The sequence below is a fragment of the Muscardinus avellanarius genome (assembly GCF_963383645.1).
Source record: "Muscardinus avellanarius genome assembly, chromosome: 18".
NCBI classification, from domain to species: Eukaryota; Metazoa; Chordata; class Mammalia; order Rodentia; family Gliridae; genus Muscardinus; species Muscardinus avellanarius.
The window spans coordinates 12689362-12708373 of NC_137804.1; the positions used below are offsets into that span (position 1 = coordinate 12689362).

The window sequence follows — 19012 nt, forward strand, 5'->3', positions numbered from 1 at the left end:
ACTGTTTCTTGCGAATTGCTTTAAATAAAACGTCTGGCACCATGATGCTTCTTTTAGGGGTCCTCTCTTTGGATGACCTGTCCTGCTGATGCTTCCTTGGATACTGGTCATTCCCACCATCACTGCACCCGAAACAGACCCCACCCTCCACTTGCAACTCAAGCCAAGGAAACGCTCCCTTTTCAAACAGCAAGAGCTCTGTGCAGCCCTGAGCTCCTGTATGAACAACCACAATTTCTGTCTCATGTCACTAAGAAGGGGGGAAGAAAATGGAAGTGTGGTCAATTCAAAAGAGGCAAAAACGGAAGCACTGCATTTATCTTCCCTCAAAATTAGGATTAGAGACATGTAGAAATCTCTAAAGGGATGATTAGCATGTGGATTCGAGAAGACTGACTTCGGATTCAAAATAATCCTAATAGTACGGACCATCTGCGCAGACATTTTCAAAGGTGCAGTTTCTTGGGGATAAATGCAAATTCTTGCATTTCAGTCTAAAATGCCTCAAACTTTAGAAATAAAATGACATTTGATAAACTCAATACGATTCAACAACATGATGAAACATTCCAGAACACCTGAACCCATCTCGGGGTCAGTGTCTCAGGCACAGCTGCAAGGATCTCACAGCCTGCCGGCGTCGTCTCTGCAGACCACTGTCCCCATTAGCTTTTTTTTTTGTTGTTGTTACTTTCTTTTTTTAAAATTGGTGCACTGTTGTAACATGACAGTGAGATTCATAGTGATATATTCATAGGCACACATAACATTATTTGCGGAGACATTTTTAAGTGAATCTTGATAAGTGAGCATGTTTCTATAAAAAGGTGATCCTAAGATTAAAAAACCACAAGGTATATACATACTAACCACTTCTGGGGATCTACCCAGGATACCTATGGGAACACAGAAAGTATTCAAATTTGGCCAAAAATAAAAGGCTAGAGACAGGAAATGATGGGTGACATTAAGTATGTTTAGGCTTATTTCTATAGGCGATGGAGAATGACATGAACTCAACTGTACACTCCAAAAGCACTTCAACGAGCAACAATGTTTAGGGTAAAATCAGGGAAGATGAAGAGGAAGATACTTCCGAGGCAGGGAAAGCTGGTCTAGTGCTAACAGAGGAGCTCAGACAAAGATACCGGGGATAATTCTGCACCCAAACTGCAGGACCTTTATCAGTATTCAATAAGAGACACAAAAAGAGTTTTAAATTAGCAAAAATTGGCCAGGTGCCATATACGTGTGTGTGTGTGTGTGTGTTGCTAGGGGTGGATCCCAGGGTTTCTTATGCATACACAAGTGCTCTACCACTGAGCTACACCCCAGCCCCTGCTTGCCATATATTGTAAAAGGACAGTCTCGTATCACAAATTTCAAAATGGAGTATGAAGAAATAAAAGATGCCAGCAAGGTTCATTCAGCACAGCGTGGATCTCGGCCCCAGTTCCACCCGCTAGAGCACAGCGGGGAAACAAACTGAGTTTAAATATCCTGAGGATTCCCAGGATGCGCACGCACTCTCATGGAACCGGAGGAGGGCACGCACAGACTGCCTAGAGAAAAATAGGAAAACGAAACAAAACAAACAAAAACCATTTAATACAGGAGACTCTACCCACCTTCAAAAGATTCCAGCAGGGCTAGGAAAGCCGCCAGGGCACACCATTTCTCAGGGGTCCATCTTAATGGAGAGGATAACCCAAAGGTGACTCCACAGGAAAAGGGGAAACATTCCTAAAAGCTATTTAACACACACACACACACACACACACACACACACACACACACACACACACGGGTGTGTTCCCTCGCCCCCTCCCTCCAAGCTACAGGAAAGAAGACACGAGCACCCCAGCCCTCACAGTGTAGCCCACAGGGAAGGAAAACATCAGAACGAGGTGGCCGAAGCGTTAAAGAGCATTCACCCACAATTTTTCAGAGAAACAGCGGGGCGACTCTGCGCACATGCCTAAGGAAAAGAAGACGCCTCCCAAATGTCACACGATGTAAGGACTTAATAAGAAGATAAATCCAAGAGAGCGAGACTTCAAGAAGAGCCGATAAAAGAGTGAAATGAGAGAGAGAAAAGAAGCGTAAGACCACAGCAAACCCCCAACCGCGCTAATAAATGGGTCAGATATATAAAAGGAAGGCATGTAGATGCAGCCAAAACTCAAGTGGGAGATCTTTATAAAAATGAGTCAAGATAATCTCACTGAACGAAGGAAGACTTTTTAAAAGGTTAACATTAAAAAAAAAAAAAGGTGTGGTTGGCAACTACTGGGCAGACAGCCCTGTGTGGGATCCCAGGCAAACCCCTCTCACCAAGGGCAGGCTAAATCTGTGTGTGTGTGTGTGTGTGTGTGTGTGTGTGTGTGTGTGTGTGTGTGTGTGATCGGAGATGGAACCCAGGGGCATTCTACCTCCAAGCTACAGTCCTGGCCCTATTTTTTATTCTTTATTTTGAAACAGGGTCTCACTAAGTTACTGAGGGCTTAAGTAGCTGAGGCTGGACCGGAACCTGAGATCCTCCCGTCTCAACCTCCCAAGTACTGGGATTACAAGCGTGCGCCAAGACGCTGGGTTTGTGACTTGCTTCTACCCATAGGAACATGTCATGTGGCTGGGATGTCAAGTCCACTGAGAGAGTACAGGAGACTGTAACGTGTCTTGTTAGCAGATGCTCTCCCTTATCCTCTCAGCTTCAGGGCTTTGATGAAGTAAACTGCTATATGTGAAAAACTCAGGTGGCAAGGAATGGGGGCTGCGAGCTCAACATCCCAGAGAAATGGGGCAGACTACGACCAAGTGGGCTGGAAGCAGACCCCTCCCCAGTAGAGGCTTCAGATGAGGCTGCAGATCCTGAGCCAAGGTGTTGCCTACAGTATTGTCAAGAGACTAAAGGAGAGGAGCCAGCTAAGACATTCCTAGAGTCCTGACCCACAGAAACTATGAAGTTATAAATGCATGCTAAGCCGGGCGTGGTGGCGCACGCTTGTAGTCCCAGTGCTTAGGAGGCTGAGACAGGAGGATCGCACAGGTTCGAAGCCAGCCTCAGCTACTTTAGTGAGGCTCTCAGAAACTTAGTGAGACTCTGTTTCCAAATAAAATATAAAATAGATCTGGGAGTATAGCCTGGAGGTAAAAAAGCCCCTGGGTTCCACCCCCAGTAATAAATAAATAAATAAATAAATAAATAAATAAAATAAATGCATGCTGGTTCAAGATACAAAGGAGAATGTGACAAGCAATGGTTCCAGAAAAGAATGTAAGTGCTACAATCTTTGACACTGTAAAAATATACCTGGGACTTAAAGGAGAGGAGATAGGAAAGTGTAATTGGGCATTAATAGCAAGAGTCAGTCTTGCACACACAATGACTCAAACTTACTAATGGCTTTCAGAATAGTTTTCCTTATGATGGAGGCAAGTAAGACCTTGAAACTTCTTTAAAATATTGTTTTCAGAATTCTTAGAACACTCACACTTTCAGAGTTGAGACCTGAACTCTAAATTCATACTGCTTTGTAGATTAGTTTTAACTATGAAAAACTTTATAAAAACCTCATATGTGGACATGAATGAACACAATGGGTTAAATATAATTAGTTTAAAAAATCCACTCATCAAAAGAGTAAAATGAAAACAAAAGAATGACACAAATTCGGCAGAGTGGAGCATATTGCAATCCCAGTCACTGAAAGGCTGAGGAGGAGGATTACAGGTGCAAGAACAGCTTCAGCAATGTAGTGAGACGCTCAACAACTTAGCAAGACCCTCTTTCAGAACAAAAAAATTTTAAAAAGGAATGCGGGTGTGTTCGGAGATAGAATGCCCCCAACAAACACAGACACACAAACACTAATACAAAATCTCATTTGAAATACGTTCTTCAACCTTTTATAATCTTCAACCAAGTATTTTATAATTTATAAAAAAATAAGATCTGTATGTGTATGAACTGCTGCGGTTTACAAATTATACTTATTTTTTTCATTTATGTTCAGCAATAAACCCACAAAAGGACTTGTGAGCACATGTAAAAGCGAGAAACCATAGAAATAAAAGGAATTTAAAAACTGTAATCAAGCCAGGCATGGTGGCACACACTTGTAATCCTCGTACTTGGGAGGTTGGGACAGGAGGATCACAGGCTCACAGCAAGTTTCAGCTATGTAGTGAGGCCTTCTGCAACTTAGTAAGACCCTGCTTCCTAATAAAGAATAAAAAATAGGACCGGGGGTGTAGCTTGGAAGTAAAAATGCTCCTAGGTTCAATCTCTAGTTCTAATTCATTATTAAATCATTCATAATTTAAATTTAATAATTTATTTATTAAATGGTGTAAATAAATATATACATTGAGTAATGTACATATATACATTATTTAAATATGTATATATAGTTAAACATTATAGGTTTATCATATAAACGGATTCTTCATAATCCTATTTAACAACACAATAATTACATTTTCAAGATGGTTACTGCATTGTTTTTCCTTCCAACCATGTTCAAATGTTTATATTCTTCATTTTAATATTATAACACATATTCAGCATGTGAAAATGGCAGTTTGTGATTTTCCTTCAATAATAAGTATGAAATGTTAAATTACTTTTAACTGGGTCTCTGAGTAAGGCCCAAAACTTTCCAAGCACACACTTAACACCATGAAGCCTGCACGCATGGGAAGGAGACAGGGCATGTCAACACAGAGAAGAAAATGCCTCGACTACACTCACAAGAACAGGATTTCCATAATTTCTACCACAAGATGGAGATGTAGGAAATGTAACTGCAGATTTTTATTTTCCCTGGTACTGGGGATGGAACCCAGGGGCCTTCTACCTCCAGGCTACACTCCCAGACCTATTTTTATGTTTTATTTGAAAACAGGGTCTCACTAGATTGCTAAGAGCCTCACTAAGTAGCTGAGGCTGGCTTCAAACCTTTGCGATCCTCCTGTCTCAGCCTCCCAGGTGCGGGGATTACAAGCTTGCGCCACCACGCCTGGCTTCTCCACAGATTTCAAAACGGTAATTTTTGCTAATATATTTGATATCACTTTGCTCATCATCAGAAATACATGCTGATCTTGAAGTTAAATAAAAATAAAATCATATCAGCCTTAGTTGTAGCTGTTTTTAAAACATTCTTTTGATAAAAGCAAATATAAAGACATCAAATTTTCGTGTTTCAATCCATTTTACTCAGGGAACTAACAGACTATTTCTTTAAACACTCGAAAGAAGATGCCTGGCTTATTATACCAGACCTGCCCAATAGAAAGTTCTGCCATGACTGATGTGGTCGATCTCTGCTTTGTCCAATCTAGAAACTACCAGCTACATGCAGCTGTTAGGCATTTAAAACATGGCTAGTACTTCAACGAGACTAAATTTTTTTTTATTTTTTTAAAATCTTATTTAAAATCAAATAGCCAATGCAATATAACTACCAGCTTCCACGCTGGGCAGCACACATCTGTGTATCTAATTTAATATTTAAATGTGCATAAAAACCCAAAGGAGGTTTGTGTCTATTAATTAATAGGTAAAACCTTAACTTTAAAAATAAATGATCAATTGATGATTAAGAAAAAGCAGTCTAACCATTAATGATGGACGTCTTTCACAATGAGAGGGAAAATGAAAGACGCAAGTAGAACTTCAAAAGGAACAAAGCAGCTACACGTTAGGGACTGAAAGAGCTTGGCTTCAGTCACCTAGGAAGACCCTCAGCACTTAGAACCTATTTGAAAATGAAAAATAAGCGCCAGGCGTGGAGGCGCGCGCTGGTGATCCCCGCGCTCGGCAGGCAGAGACAGGAGGATTGCGCAGGTTCGAAGCCAGTCATGCTGGCTTAAGAGACCCTGTTTCCAAATTCAAAAAATATATATATGAAATAGGCCTGGGAGTGTAGCCCAGAGGTAGAAGGGTTTCCAGGAACCCCAGTATCCCCACAAAAAAATAATAATCAAAAAAGTAAAAAATAAAAGAAGGCTGAGGTGTGCCTCAGAGGTAGAATGGCCCTGGGTTCAATCCTCAGTACCACACACACAAAAGTATACATAAAAAGACACACCAATTTTTTTAAAAGGATAAATTAATTTTCTTATCTGATATGTGCTTAAAATTTCAAGACACCTAACTACCTGCACACAAAATAAACTCCATGTTTATCATTTATACAAGTCAAAGTTTAACTTGTTTTTTACTTTTTTGGTTTGGGACTGTACCTGAGTCACACACTATCACCGCGGGGCTCTTCTTACTTTGAAACAAGGTCTCGCTACTTTGCTGATGTTGGCCTTGAACCTGCAATCCTCCTGTCTCAGCCTCCCACATACTGGAATTACAGCTGTGTGTCACCACATCTGTAAAGTTTTAATAGTTTTCATAATGGGGGGGGGGGGAATTGTCTCCTCTCACCAAAATGGCAAATCTCTCTCTGCACAAAGTACAAAGGACTTTGAATCAAAGAAAGATTCCAACATGAGTTAACTGGACCTCAAGGAATACAGAGTTGGGTACCATCTTTTTGTGTGTGTGTGTGGCACTGGGGATGGAACCCAGGGGCATTCTACCTCTGAGCTACATACCCAGCCCTATTTTTATTCTTTATTTTGAAACAGGGTCTCACTGAGTTGCAGAGGGCCTCACTAAGTAGCTGAGGCTGTCTGCGAACCACAATCCTCCTGTCTCAGCCTCCCAAGTACTGGGATTACAAGCATGCGCCACCATGCCGGGCTTAGTTGGGTACCATTTTTCCAGAGAGCTAATCGCCAAAATGTTTGAAACTAGAAGTATTTTTGCTGGTCCATACAAAGATGCTAATGTTGCTAAAACCTAAAAGAGACACATTTCATGATGATTCATGAAGTATGATTCATGATGAAGCCACTTCAGCAGGGTCTGGGTCGGGCTGGGGCAGAGTAGAGGAAGGCTCCACCTGAAAGTGCTATCGAGGTGATGCTGAAAAGACAAGGGTCTTAGAAACAATCGTGCTTTGGTCGCCAAATAATTCTTGAGCACATGTTGATGGCTGGATTGCTCCAGCAGAGGTACTCTGACTTTAAAAGGCAAAAAGAAAAAGGATGCTTAATTAAAATGTAGCTTTTAAAAGTGGTATGTATTCTCTTTTTTAATAATGAATCCAAACTGGCTTGAAATCTAGAGCTCCTCTGCTCACCAGATGCACCCCTCCCCCTAAAGATTTCAGTAAAGCATCACTACATGTGCTGTGTTAAAAATGAACCCCTAGAGGGCAACTGAGCTCCAATTTTGACTCTGTACCAACCTGCAGTTCCTCACCAGTTTAGATACCACAGCCTGCTCCCTTGCCCCTTGGAAATTTTCGTTTAGAACAAAATAGAAATGAAGAGAGAGCGAGCTCATCTGTTGCCTCTACTAAGGAAAATGTTATTGTGGAATGCCATTTTTACCAGTGGTAATTCAAAGATAAAGAGGCAAGTGGGCCTCTTCCTGAGTAACACACATCAGGAAATACTTGGAATTTTAACACTCAGTAGGCATCGGGTAGCAGGTAGGAAAGACATACTTAGCAAGTGTATTTAAAATAAATGTTTCACATAACTTTACATTCATTAAATGACAGGTTAAAATTTATAGGAGAATCAAAGGTGAAGAATCCAAATTCAGTAACAACCCCATGTAAAGTAGCCAATATAACCCAGTGTAGGAAACCAATGCTTTCTCAAAGTGTCAAGAAATCTCCTGTCTATCCATTTAAACTATTTTATGAGGCAGCCATGTTTTTAAAAATATTTTTAATTGGTAGAAGTGTTGACAATCAGATAGATTATATAAAATGCTAATGTAGGAAAAACAAGAGTTATTTTATCAATGTATCAATGTGAAAGAGTACAAGCTAACAAGGCCACCAGCGAATATCCAACTTCACAATGGTATCTGAGATTCAGCCTTTTTTTTAGTAGAACTCAGAAAGTGGGCATATGGAAGTCTACAATGTTTATGCCAAAGGGGTAGCATATCAGAATAAGCTGGGAATTTACCTGGATACTCTACTGGACTATTAGTTTGATAAAATGGTAAGAAAAGAATATAATCCCCAGATACGATTTTTAAATGATTGGCTCTTTGTGGGGGGGAGGGTGCGCGCGCATGTGTAGGACTCATGAGTTTTCACTACCTAGAACAAAGTTGTAACTTGGTCCATAAACAACTTTTGAATGTAAATTTGTACATAAGTGTCACTAGACTAGCCTTTCCTTCCCAGCAAGAGGTCACCAGCATCTCCTCACCTACTTGCTCCAACACACAGCTATCATCTTGGGGAGAGAATGCCAGCACATGCTGCTTACGGGCTTTTTCTCCATCTGCAGTAACCATCTTCATGAAACTTATAATTCCTCAAATTATATTCTGTATCCTCAAGGATCTACAATGATCACAGATCAAAATCTGCTCAGTAAATAGAATCTATATATAAAATCTGACAAAGAATAAACATAGAACACAGAGAAGGGAGAGGCTGCTCAAGAAGGTGAAGCTTAAGAGCCACGAGGTCAGTAAAAGGAATGGCCTTATAATTTATAAGATAAAATAGCTGCAATTTAAGGTTGCAAGAGTTTTTAAAAAATTTTTGGTCCACTAGAAATTACCTTGAAAGCTGTCCTACCTCTGTGATGGACAAAGTAATGAACTATAAAGTAAAAAAAAAAAAAAAAAAAAAATATATATATATATATATATATATATATATATATATAGTCATATTGTCCAACACATAACAAATTAGTATGATGTGTGGGTATGAATGCACTTTAGCTAAATTTTAACTGGTTTTATAAATTTGAACACCTTAATAGGGTGTTATAATGCTTTTGTTGTTTTTTGTCATGCTAGGGATTGAACCCAGGGGCATCTAACTCCAAGCTATACTCCCAGCCCTTTCGGTTTTTTTTTTTTTTTTTTTTGAAACATGGTCTCACTAGATTGCTGAGGTTGGCCTTGAACCTGTGATCCTCCTGTCTCAGCATCCCAATTACTGGGATTACAGGCATAAGTTACCACGCCTGGTTTTTCATGATTTTTTTTTTTTTTTTTGGCAGTTCTAGGGCTTGAACCCAGGGCTATTTTAACTCCAAGCTACACCCAGAGCCCTGTTTTATTTTTTATTTTGAAATAGGGTCGCACTCAAGTTACAAAGGGCCTCACTAAGTAGCTAATGCTGGCCACAAACCAGTGATCCTCCCGTCTCAACCTCTCAAGTACTGAAAATACAGGCCTGCACCACCACACATCCTTATTTTGATACATATACACACTGCATAATATTTAAATCAGATTAAACATCTCTCTCCAATGAGTTCTTTATAGTGAAAACTTCAAAATCTTTCCTTCTAGCTTTTGGAAATCTACAATATATCACTGCTTATAGTCAGTCCTGGTGCAACGGCACGCTGTGACCCCTCGCTCCTATCACGCTGCAACTTAGGAATCGCTGCTGACTTTCCCTATCCCTCCCTCCTCCTCTCCCCAGCCTTCTACTCTCAACTTCTACGCAATAAAACTCTTTTGATTCTACATATGAGTTAAATCATGTGGGGTTTGTCTTTCTGGGCCTAGTTTATTTCACTTAACATAATGATCTCCAGTTCCATACATGTTGCAAGCTCTTCCTCCTCTTCTTCCTCTTTCCCTCCCTCCCCTTTTCTCTTCTTCCTCCTCCTCCTCTTCCTTCTTTTCTTCCCTCCTCCCTCTAGAAAATGATCTCCAGTTCCATACATGTTGCACGCTCCTCCTCCTCCTCTTCTTCTTCTTTCCCTCCCTCCCTCCCCTTCTCTTCTTCTTCTCTTCCTCCTCCCCCCTCCCCCTGCCTCTAGAAAATGCCTGCTAAGGTGGCAAGCCTGGCCTGAAAGTTACGGTCTTCCTGCCTCCGCCTCCTGGACGTCCCTGGGGATAAAGGCATGTCCATTTTTTATGGCTATTCTATTTTATAGTCATTGTCTATATATTGCATTTCTTTATTCACTCATCAGTGCATGGACTGAGGCTGTTTCCATTTCTTGGCTACTGTAAACAGTGCTACAAGGAACATCAAGTGCAGATGTCTCTTCCCCAAGCTGATTTTATTTCCTTTGGATGAATGCATTTGTCACCAGGAAATGGTTTGTAGTGTGTATGTGTCGGGTTACAAACCTAAAAAGGGTATCACAGGAAACAATGAAATAAAAAATTACAAACTGCTTAAGGTATAGAAAGAAAATAACTCATGTCTTGCTGAAGTCTGGTATAAAGAGCACACAGCACACCACACCCAGTCCAGAAACTAAACAGTAAACTTGCATATAAGCCAAAAATAACAAATACCATCAGAGCCTATCATCACTCGACAAGTCTATCACTAGTGATAAACATAGCTACTGGATTTAATTCTCATTCATAGAGGGCTAGGCAGTCACTAGCGCTGGTTAGAGTTGGCAGAGATTAACTGATTTTGCTATCTGTGGCATGATCAAATGGTTGTAATAGGACTAGCACTGTGCTGGGAGCACCTGGATACCAGAAATAACTCTGCTATATTAACATACCATATTATGGCAGCAAATAATTCACTCTCTTGAGGTACAAGGTATCTCTCTATTCTGCGCTGTACCTAGCACCATATACCGCACACAGCACTACCGGATAACTTGCTGAATTAACAAACCAGTGTTAGGAGAGTGGTCTATGTGAAATCTTACTTCTTTCTCTTCAAAAGAACTACTAATTTCTACTCAAGTCCAGAAAAATGACTTCAAGCCTAGATGCCCAATAGACACCTGAAATGTAACATGTCTAAACTCAACTAATCTGGTAATCACCAAAAAAAAAAAAAAAATTTTTTTTTTTTGCTGCATGCAATCTTGCTTTTCCCTGCTAATATTCCATGTTTTTACTTGTTCAGGACAGATAACAGGGGGTTGTTGCTTACTTGACTGCCTGTCTGTTCAGAACAGATCCCGAATGCACCCTTTCCACTGCGCCCTAACCCGCTCTCGGGGACCTCAGTCCCTGGGCGCGGTTAACCTCACAGCCAGGCCGTGTCTCCCGCCGCTGCTCAGTCATGGCTCTTTCCATTTCTCTCCAGGCGACCGGAGTCCAGGACCTACAAGACCTTGCTGACCTCCGCCCTTTCGCACTCCCTCAGTCACCGCTGGCCCCTAAGCGCAGTGACCTTGGCGTGCGGCTAGAACACCCGGGGCACCTCGGTCTGGTCTCGGTGCTCCTCTGGTCTCGGTGCTCCTCTGCTCAGATCATTCTTCTCAGGGACGCCCGCACACCTCGCTCCTTCAAGGCTTTTGTCCAAATACGTTCCCAGGGAGTCCTACACTGCCCACCTCTTAAAAACGGCAGGCCCTTCCAACACCCATGCTCCCCACTGCTCCTCCCCAACTTCAGCTCCTGATCATGCTACGACGTGTCCAACCTTCTCTCCACTGAAATGGAAGGTCCGCAATCCTGAAGATGTGTGTCTGTCTTATTCACTATTTATAAGTGGTAACTGACATACAGAAAATAAGTACTTTTAATTACTTATTTTATGTTCCATATGAACTTAAGGTTCTTCTCAAGTGCTTGAATGAACCTGAAAATTCCTTATGTGCTGGTGGGGCGGGCCAGCCACGCTTGTAATCAATCCCAGGACTCTGGAAGCTGAGCCAGGAGGATTGCGGTTGCAACTCAGTGAGACCCTGTTTCAAATCAGGGTTTTTTTTGTTTTGTTTTTTTTTTTTTTTGGTACTGGAGATGGAACTCTGGGGCATTCTATCTCCAAGCTAAACCCCCAGCCCTATTTTTTATTCTTTATTTGGAAACAGGTTCTCACTGAGTTGCAAAGCACCTAAGTAGCTGTGGCTGTCCCCAAGCTGCGATCCTCCTGCCTCCGCCTCCCAAAAGCTGGGATTACAAGCGTGTGCCACCACCCCTGGCTACTTTTATCTATTTTTTTACATTATAGTTTGTATTGTCAGACATTAAAAGGTCTGATAATAGGGGTATAAATATATTAACAGCTATTTACTTTTAAATTTAAAACCTAGTCCTAAATCTAAACTAGAAATTAGTTCTAAATCTACTAGTCTAAAACACTCCAGAGTTTGTTCAAACCAAACTGTCTCTTTTATTATTTTCCAAACAGACATATAAAAATCCCTGTTAGAATCCGTTTAAGCCCAAATTCCATTACGTGTGGGTATTTACAAAAATTTTACCAGATTCGGGCTCTGCTTATCTAGAAAGCATGCCAATTACAGCTGAGGATCATCAGCTGGCTTAAGCGAAGTGTTATCCTGAATTCATATCTTAAATACAAGAGCATGATGCTGTTTAAAGACCAAGACTAATTTTGGATTAACTTTTCATCAGATGAAAGGATTTAACTATTACAAGAAAATAATTGAAATTTGATGTCTAGGAATGCTAGGGTAATAAAATCTTGTTAATGAAGTACTGGTAGAAAAACCATGTTATATAATAATATGTATCCATTGTAACAATATTTTTAAGTTTCAGCCATGCAATTCTTTCCTTTCTCATTTAAATGTTTACATTTCCCAAATTTAGCTTCAAGGGTAGATTGCAGAAATTAGTTGCTTAAAATCATATATTCATCTTTCCTGGCAAAACTGCCTACTAAATTTCTCATTTACACATCTGGCATTTAAAGATTTCGTTTATTTCTCAAATTATAATATTCTGCAGTTTTCGCTGTGAGAAGAAAACTAGCCATTTTATTCCAGGAGATGTGTGGTTTTATTGCAATGCTGTCCTGTTAACTTAAACAAGGCCACTGCAGTGAGTCAACAGGCTGATGACAGGAGTTTATGTTAACAAATGGGAGCAATGAACAACCGCCATTATGCTGTTTTAAAAGCAATTCAGCGGTATTTGTGATTGATTTAAGTCTATTACTCATGATTTCACTGGCATCACTATCAGGCCTGATGGCATACACAAATACTGCTAATTAGCTTATTATAATAGTCAATGTGCAGAAAAGTCACGCTAGCAGGCATGAGGCTGTGATCCTTAGAAAGACCTGCATGCAAGGCTCTGGGCTGGTGTCAGGAACGCTCCCAACCATTCGCTAGTTGATAGAGGGGATCACAGCATCCCAACTGTTTCTGCAACAATATGGTTCAAGCTAAATGCCTGCCATCCTTCTGGAAAGCTCAAGTTTTTGTACACCGTTATCAGAGAATGCCCACATGATCAATTCCCAGTACAATCTCAGGAGACCAAGTCTCTAAAGTTTCCCTGATAGAACATTTCATGTGTACTGTCACAACTCAGTGCTGTAGGGATTAAACACATCGTCTTAGAAGCCGGTGCCTGGTCTCCTAGGCGCTCTCTCCCATGTGCCTTTCCCCCTTTGTTAACTTGCCTTTGTATCTTTTAGTTGTAATAAGTCTTGGCCATGACCACAACTCTATGCTGGGTCCTGTGAGTCCTCCTAACAAATCACTGTAGCCAAGAGCAGTCATGAAGACCGCTAACACAGCCCAGTCTAAGTCCAAAGCACAGCACTGTGCCTTCTATCAGAGCACATGAGCACATACTCTTATGAACAACAGATATTCATCATATTGGGGAAATTGATTTATCTTCATATACTTATACCACTATAAAGATGTGCTACATTGCCACTTCAGTATTAGTTAATACTCTTGAACTCATTAAATGACAAAAATATATGTGATAATAATGATACAGTTCAAACAACAAATGACAAGTTTGGGGCAAGCTCCAGTGACAGAGTTGAACAACTGAATTGGTGAAGTGAACCAGGCAGGAAAAGGCACAAAGTTGAAAGCAACATCCAGGGCTTGTCTAAACATCGCCCTAACGCGGACTGGTCCATGAGGAAGCGACGACTCCACGTCAGGCTGGCAGAAGGGGTTTACACTTGGCTCTGGGGAGGTGAGAAGGGAGCGAGCGAGAGATCTGGCCCCGCTAGAGCTTTCCAGGGTTCCCTGAGCAGCGGCTCCATATGTTGAGGCCCACCCATATGCTACAGCCATCTATTCTCTCTGCTCACTGCCAATTACACCACTGAAGAAAGAATACCAGAAAGCTGGACTTAAATATCTTCTCTTTTGAGACCAACAGCTATAATCTTGTCAAAGTTTCTACGATAGTAACATTGGGGTTCTCTGTGTCGTATGCACTCTGTCTATCAAGCCGCCTTTACAAATCAAATCGGCTAAGGGCCAAAAAAAGACAGCAAGCACTAGTTTTCTCTTCAAAAAGAAACACACAATTTAATAAATATATTTTACAGAGCTGGGCATGATTGTGCACACCTGTAATCCCAGTACTTTGGAGGCTGAGACAGGAGGATCACAGGTTCAAAGCCAGCCTCAGCAATTTAGCTGAAGCTAAACTTAGTGAGATATGTATGTGTGTAATATATATGTATGTATATATATATACACACACATATACATTACTTAGTGTAAATATGTATCTTCACACACATATCTAGTGTATATATACACATGCATATCTACATATATATATATACACATATATATACATATTTAAAGGCAAAGTTTCTCAAATTCATACCAGTTTAATAATGCAAACATTGCTTGTTCCCAAAAGCCAAGATTTTCCTGACATTAAGTTCATTTCCATCATTATTAAAATGGCTCGCCGGGCGTGGTGGCGCACGCTTATAATCCCCACGCTTGGGAGGCAGACATAGGAGGATCGCGCAGGTTTGAAGCCAGCCGTGCTGGCTTAAGAGACCCTGTTTCCAAATAAAAAAGTATAAAAATAGGTCTGGGAGTGTAGCCCGGAGGTAGAAGGGCTTCCAGGAACCCCAGTACCACCAAAAAAAATAATAATAATAAATTAATTAATTAATTTAAATGGCTGAGTTACTATGACTAAGAACAAGCTTATTGCAGAATTAGAATACTGTAACTATAACGTTTAGAAGTACTAAGGTATATTAACAATGAGACATTCTAAATGTCTTCTGTTGCTTAAGACAATTTTTAATTGTGTTTAAACAGTAGGTGAAATGCGCAACTCAGACTAAATCAGTATAGAGCAAAAACCAACAGTGTATAGATAATGAAGGCGTCGCGGAAGCTGGTTAAAAACTATAATGAAGAGAGAACTAGTAAGAATATAGCGACCTGGCTGAAATTGATATTCATTAGGGTCCTCTTCACATCAATAGGGAGCATTTGGACTCTGTGGTCTTTATCAGTGTCCCAGCTGGTAATGGTTGAAGGTTAATGCCTTACCCCATTCTGTTCAATTTTCTATCCTAATTAGCCCTCCAAATCTATAGCTGTGAGCACCAAGTGTCTGTGCTCAAAAGAAACTAATTAATGCTAGCAAATTAGATCAAGTCCGAAGATCCAACAGCCAAACTCTTAGTTAAATGCTCCTTGTTACTAGGAAGTGTAGCTGTCAATAACTGCTGTCGGCCACTGTAATGAGGCATCTTTCTTTCATTGAAAGTGATTTCATTTCTCTTTGTCCCTGGAAAAGCTGTTCCATTCCCTTCGCAAACCTAAGTTGCTGACAGTCTGACCCAATTCTTATGATAAGCTGGGTTGAAATGACATGGGGGGAAAAAAATTAAACAGAAAAGATCTCCTACATAATCATGTTTCAGTTGTTTAGCAGAAAGTCAGATCACTTATTAAAATTCCTATATCTTTACCCAAGAAATATACAATTAGCATACACAATGCTTTTACATAAAATCCTATGATTATGTAATAAAGCAAATAAGACACACAGTAAGCAAACTACAACAGAAGTGTCCTGGTTCTAAATGACGTCTCATTGTTCAGCTTAAACGTAACTTTATTCTGCTACTCAAGCAATGCTAATGCATATTCTTTCCTAATTCACATGATTAAACAGAGAAAATATTAAGGACTTACTGTTCTTTTACAAATAATCAATTTTACATTTTCAAACACTACTTGGGGCCATATGGCCTAAAATATCGATATGATTACCTATAAAAATTCAAACATTAAAAAATCAACTCTATCACAGTATGCTTTCTAATAAGGACAAACATTAAAATAATCCTAATGAATCTCAGCTTTTAAGATGCTTGCAGTCTTCGAAAGTATATTTTTTAAAAAGATATCAATCATGTTAACATCCTAAATAATTTGTTTTTTTTCTGTACCATTAAAATAATGATTATGAATAATTAAATATTTTAGAGTTATACTCTATTCTTTATGCCAAAAGCCAAAAACCAAGTTTCACTGTCAAAAAGGCAGTTCCAAAACCTATAGGTACATGGTCATTCTGCATTTTCACCTGAAACCTGTCAGTAAAAGTTAAACCTAGAATTGAGCTACCTAGCTTTCTTCCATTCTAGGTATCAGGATAATGTAGCATAAACAGAATAATTACAACTTTGAACTTTGAACTGATTTATCGAGAGCAAGCAAAGTTTTCTAGGAGCATAAAGTTAACCCTACAGCTTTACTGTCATTGTTAAGTGTTACCCTCCCTCACCTGAATCCGGGTATCTGTTCTTTAACGTTCTGCGTGGCAGGTGATGGCTTAACCTCTTGAGACTATCAGCGTGGCACCTGCCACCGGCAGACATGTGCTGAGCCCGTCTGCAGGCGACACAGGGTTCCCTGCTCTTGACCCCTAGGGTAGGGCTGAAAGAAGGCCTTAGGATTAAGCAACTAGTTCCTAGTGGGAGAAGACGATTAATACCATAGAGTGCCTGTGTGTTTCAAATTACTAACCAATAGGTGAATTTTAAAATGGATTAGGTCAGAATAAGTCATTGTCGGGTACACTGTCATACACTCGGGGGGTTGAGACTTAAGCCGCCACCTATCAATGACAAAGGTCATTGATGGAGGTGGAGGAGGAAATGTAAAGTTTCCTAGCATCCAGATATTACTGACAGTCTTTTTTTTTTTTTTTTTTTTTGGTACTATGGATTGAACCCAAGGGTATTCTACCTCTGAGACCTCTGAGTTACACCCACAGCTCTATTTTATTTTTATTTTGAAACAGGGTCTCACTAGGTTGATGAGAGTCTCGCTATTTTCTGAGGCTGTCCTCAAACCTTCGATCCTCCTGTCTCAGCCTCCCAAGTACTGGGATTTCAGGTGTGTGCTGCCATGCCACCCTTGATACAGTCTTGAAACTGGACTTGACACAGCGTGGCTATCCTATAAAGAAACTGCAGCCCATTATACTAAGAATCATTGTTGGCCTTGAACAAGAATGATGTCAGGGCAAAGAGAAGAAGTGGGGAAAATACCGCAGGTGAGCAAAACTTTACTACTCCTCTCTTTTAGATGGCTATTCCAAGAGATAAATTTTTTTTAAAAAAGGCATTTCTGCAGCAATACTACCATCCGTTCCTCTAATTACCCATCATTTACAGACGTGGCATGCCCTCACTTTTACCTATCACCACTTTGTTTACATTTTCACTAGAATGTTATACATATATATATATATATATATATATATATATCAACAATACATCTCTTAGATTTATAGTATATAAAATATGAAAGGTTAAAATGTTTTTCAAAGAAAACATGCAAGTGTGGAAGCCTAATGCATGCATTTACATAAATATCTTCCACTTAGAAACATAAAAGGAAACAGAACACAATGTGCGCCTTACCACCCCTACCCCTGACTCCCTGTCGGTCCTCCTGGGATTCCATCAACAACGCAGTAACAGTCAGTGACACTATGAAATCTCAGAATACATACATGAATACACACATCATCTTAGAATACATACATGAATATGTTGATAGGTGAAAAACAGGTACATGCTAGATTAGCTATTTCTTCTTTCCCTATCCAACTCACCAGAATAACAGGTTTCTCCAGAATACTCACAACTGTAGAACTATACTTCTTGGGGGGAAAAAGATTTTTACTAGTAATTTGGGGGAATATTTTTAAATTGTAAATGAAATGAACGAGGCTTGGGAGTTCTGAAAGCTGAAGTCCTGGTACCTCGGTGAAAGGGTGAGAAGCAATTCATACATATTAATTCACTTACTACTTGACTTGCAGGCTAAGGATTAAATTCAGATCATATCATTAGAAATGAATTTGACTTTTATATGAATATTTGAGTCTTACCTTGGACTTGTTCAGAACACCTTTCTCTGGCCTTTTCTCTCATTATTTTCGGGATCAAAACATCTTTTTCGACATGTCTGAGATGCTGCTCTGGGGGAAAAGAAAGATCTTTATTAGAATAAATTTGTAAATCATCAGATTAGGGGGAAAATCAGCACTCTGGTTTATTCAAAACAAAAGCCTATGCAAATACAATCGTGTGTGTGTGTGTGTGTGTGTGTGTGTGTGTGTGTGTGTGTGTTTTATAGTACTGAGGTTGAACTCAGGGGCATTCTACCTCTACACTTTCACTTTTTATTTTTTAACTTTTAAACAGAGTTTTGAGCTGGGCATGGTGGCACACGCTTGTAATCCCCGGGCTTGGCAGGCTTAGACAGGAGGATCGCGCAGGTTCAAAGCCAGCCTCAGCTGGCTTAAGAGACCCTGTTTCCAAATAAAATATAAAATAGTTCTGGGAGTGTAGCCGGGAGGTAGAAGGCCCCTGGGTTCCATCCCCAGTACCACCAAAAGAAAACAAAAAATAAAAACAAACAAACAAACAAAACCCCAGAGTTTTGTTAAGTTGCCTAGTCTCACTAAATTGGTGAGGTTGGCCTTGAACCTGTGTTCCTCCTGTCTCAGCTTCCCAAGAATTGAAATTATAGGCACATGCCACCACACCTGGCAGCAAATAAGTTTTTTAAATGACTCTATTGCCAGCTGACTACACGAATTATTTTAGTCACGAAAAATCATTTGAAATATTTTTTGATATATAACAACAAAATGCGAGGGATATAGGCAACATCTTTCTAAAAATTTCTGCAAACTAACCCATAACACTTGGTGATGTAGAAGACTGATCAGAGGTAAAGT

At 40.1% G+C, this 19012-nt stretch overlaps 1 protein-coding gene across 1 annotated transcript in view; it reads right to left on the bottom strand.

Moving 5' to 3' along the window:
• CMC1 (C-X9-C motif containing 1) overlaps positions 1 to 18239 on the bottom strand; it is a gene marked incomplete at its 3' end in the record, with an annotated part of 36536 nt that extends 18297 nt beyond the window's left edge. Inside the window, exon 1 of the mRNA XM_080714919.1 lies at positions 18158 to 18239. Within this exon, the coding sequence (XP_080571045.1) occupies positions 18158 to 18200 (43 nt within the window). The 5' untranslated portion in view covers positions 18201 to 18239. The remainder of the gene's footprint in view (positions 1 to 18157) is intronic.
• Positions 18240 to 19012: the final 773 nt, after the last annotated feature.